Genomic DNA, 2,134 nt, shown 5'->3' on the forward strand with positions numbered 1-2,134 from the left:
GATCCCTTAGTTTCCCAACCAGGAATCGAACCTACGCTCCCTGCATTAGAAGCGCAGGGTCTTAACCACTGGACTGCCAGGGATGTCCCCGCTGATGGGATTTTGCCTCTTCCCTTAGGACAGAGGCCCTGGACTGCCAGGTTCCTTGCAGGGAGGTGGAGGACAAATCCTACTGAGACCTGAGTGTGGCCTGGAGGCCCGGCTGCCTGTCCCAGAATGCCCCTGCCCGAGCCCAGCGAGCAGGAGGGCGAGAGTGTGAAGGCCGGCCAGGAGCCCTCCCCTGAGCCCCCTCAGCCGGGCACAGATGTTGTCCCCGCAGCCCCCAAGAAACCCAGGAAGTTCTCCAAACTGGTCCTGCTGACGGCCTCCAAGGACAGTGCCAAAGTGGAAGGGGCCAAACGCAAAGGCGTGCACTGCATCATGTCCCTGGGGGTGCCTGGCCCTGCCACCCTCGCCAAAGCCCTCCTGAAGATCCATCCTGAGGCTCAGCGGGCCATCGAGGCCGCCCCCCAGGAGCCTGAACAGAAACGCAGCAAGCTGGACACAGGTGAGGCCTGGGCCCTGCACGCAGGACAGGAGCAGGGCCTTCTGAGGGCTGATATCAGGGGGACCGCCAGGCTTGGCTGGCCTGGAGAGGGTGCGTGTGCCGTGGACATTTGTGTGTCTGTCTAAATACATCTTGGTGTGGATCTCCGCGTGTCTGTAGACCTCCATGCACACGTGCATGTATGTGTGTGTGTAAGGTTCTGTCTGTTTACATGTGTATTTGCCTAGAAGGGTAACTTTGTGTGGGTCCTTGTGTGTCTGTGTTCCTGGGCCTATTTCTCCCCTATTTCTGCATTTACATATTCATGTGTCTTTTTCGTGAGATGGGGGCATCCCCAGCCACCAGCCTAGAGTTCTCAGGGAACCTAAGGGACCCCTCAGGCTCCATCGCCTGCTAGACGGAGCCATCCTCAGGGAGTCAGGGAACCCGGAGCCCGGAAGCCCCTCTGCAGGGGGCCCGGCTCACCCTTGAGCCCTTCCGCTGGCCTGTTCCATTCCAAGTGCCTCCTCGTGTCCACCTGCCTCTCTGGGAGGAGAGGGTCCTTCCTGGTGACCTGTGGGGAAGCAGGGCTCAGAGGAGCAAAGTCACCGCCCTGAGGCCATCAGTTGGTCCCTGCAAAGGATGGGGGTGCATCTGGCTCAGAGCCCGTTTCTCCAGCTGGGCTGGGTGGGACAGGCCATCCCCGGGGCTCCCTCCACGCCCGCTGAGACCTCTGCTCACTTCTCAGATCAGCCTGGGTTTTGGAGCCATGTAGGCCTCAACCCATAGGGCGCCTTTGTGAGAATTAGGATAAACCCACCTTCCTCGGACGCAGAGATGGGGCGTGGAACAGGGGCTACACGCAGGTCCCCAGGCGCCCCTGGGCAGGCGCTCATGGGCACCCTCGGCCTGCCCCTCCACCTTTACCTGCAGACCTGTCCACAGCGCTTCCCGCCTCCTGCTCTGTCCCCTGGCCAGGCAGTAGGGGTAGCAGCAGCTTCCTGGTGCTCAGCCCAGAATTGGCCTCAAGTTTTCTGGAAACAACCTCTGTGTCCCTGGGCCAGTGGCCTTTGCAAGCATGTCTGGAGTCAGCAGTTACTTCTCTAAGTCAGCCAACAGCTCCGCACCCCTCCCCTGGCAGCCGGGACCCCCAGGTTTGCCCCCCTACCCCTCCAACCCCTGTTCCTTTGACAACAGCCTGACCCACCCCCTTCTCTTCCAGATGGAGAAGAAGATGGGAGCTTAGCAGGGCCTTCTGCCCCCAGCCCCTTGGTGGACGGGGAGGAGTCCACCTCGGCCCTCGTCAAGCCCAGGGCGGCTCCGTAGCCCTGACAACCGTGGGTGCGTCCTGCCCCGGTCAGTGAACTTGGCTGCGCCTTCTACACGTTCCACTGGGCTTCTCCTGGGGCCCAGCCCCTGACTGGTTTTCACTTTCAGCACTGTAATTTTTTCCCTCCCAGTCAAGCATAATTTACTTTTGTAGCAGAAAAAAAATTTTTTTAAGAGAATAAAAGAAGCTGTACACTAGGTCCCATCATAGATAGGCTTTTAAAATTCCATGGCTCTGGATCCTTTGAGACCCCAGCTCCAACCGCCACCGCCCCCCAT

The 2,134-nt window shown here is 59.7% G+C and overlaps 1 protein-coding gene across 1 annotated transcript; it reads left to right on the plus strand.

The window, feature by feature from the left end:
• The first annotated feature begins 73 nt into the window (after positions 1-73).
• On the plus strand, positions 74-2,063 carry FLYWCH2 (FLYWCH family member 2). Its single transcript, XM_010840335.1, has 2 exons — positions 74-547; positions 1,749-2,063. The coding sequence occupies exons 1-2, from the start codon at positions 217-219 to the stop codon at positions 1,850-1,852; spliced, it is 435 nt and encodes a 144-aa protein (XP_010838637.1). The 5' UTR covers positions 74-216; the 3' UTR covers positions 1,853-2,063.
• Positions 2,064-2,134: the final 71 nt, after the last annotated feature.

Source organism: Bison bison, unplaced genomic scaffold, assembly GCF_000754665.1.
Source record: "Bison bison bison isolate TAMUID 2011002044 unplaced genomic scaffold, Bison_UMD1.0 scf7180017864144, whole genome shotgun sequence".
Lineage (NCBI taxonomy): Eukaryota > Metazoa > Chordata > Mammalia > Artiodactyla > Bovidae > Bison > Bison bison.

Bases quoted from the DNA above. Each gene is read 5' to 3' on its own strand.
- FLYWCH2 (XM_010840335.1), top strand. From the start codon at position 217: ATGCCCCTGCCCGAGCCCAGCGAGCAGGAGGGCGAGAGTGTGAAGGCC. The intron at 548-1,748 runs GTGAGGCCTGGG...CTTCTCTTCCAG, and splicing joins ACGCAGCAAGCTGGACACAG to ATGGAGAAGAAGATGGGAGC.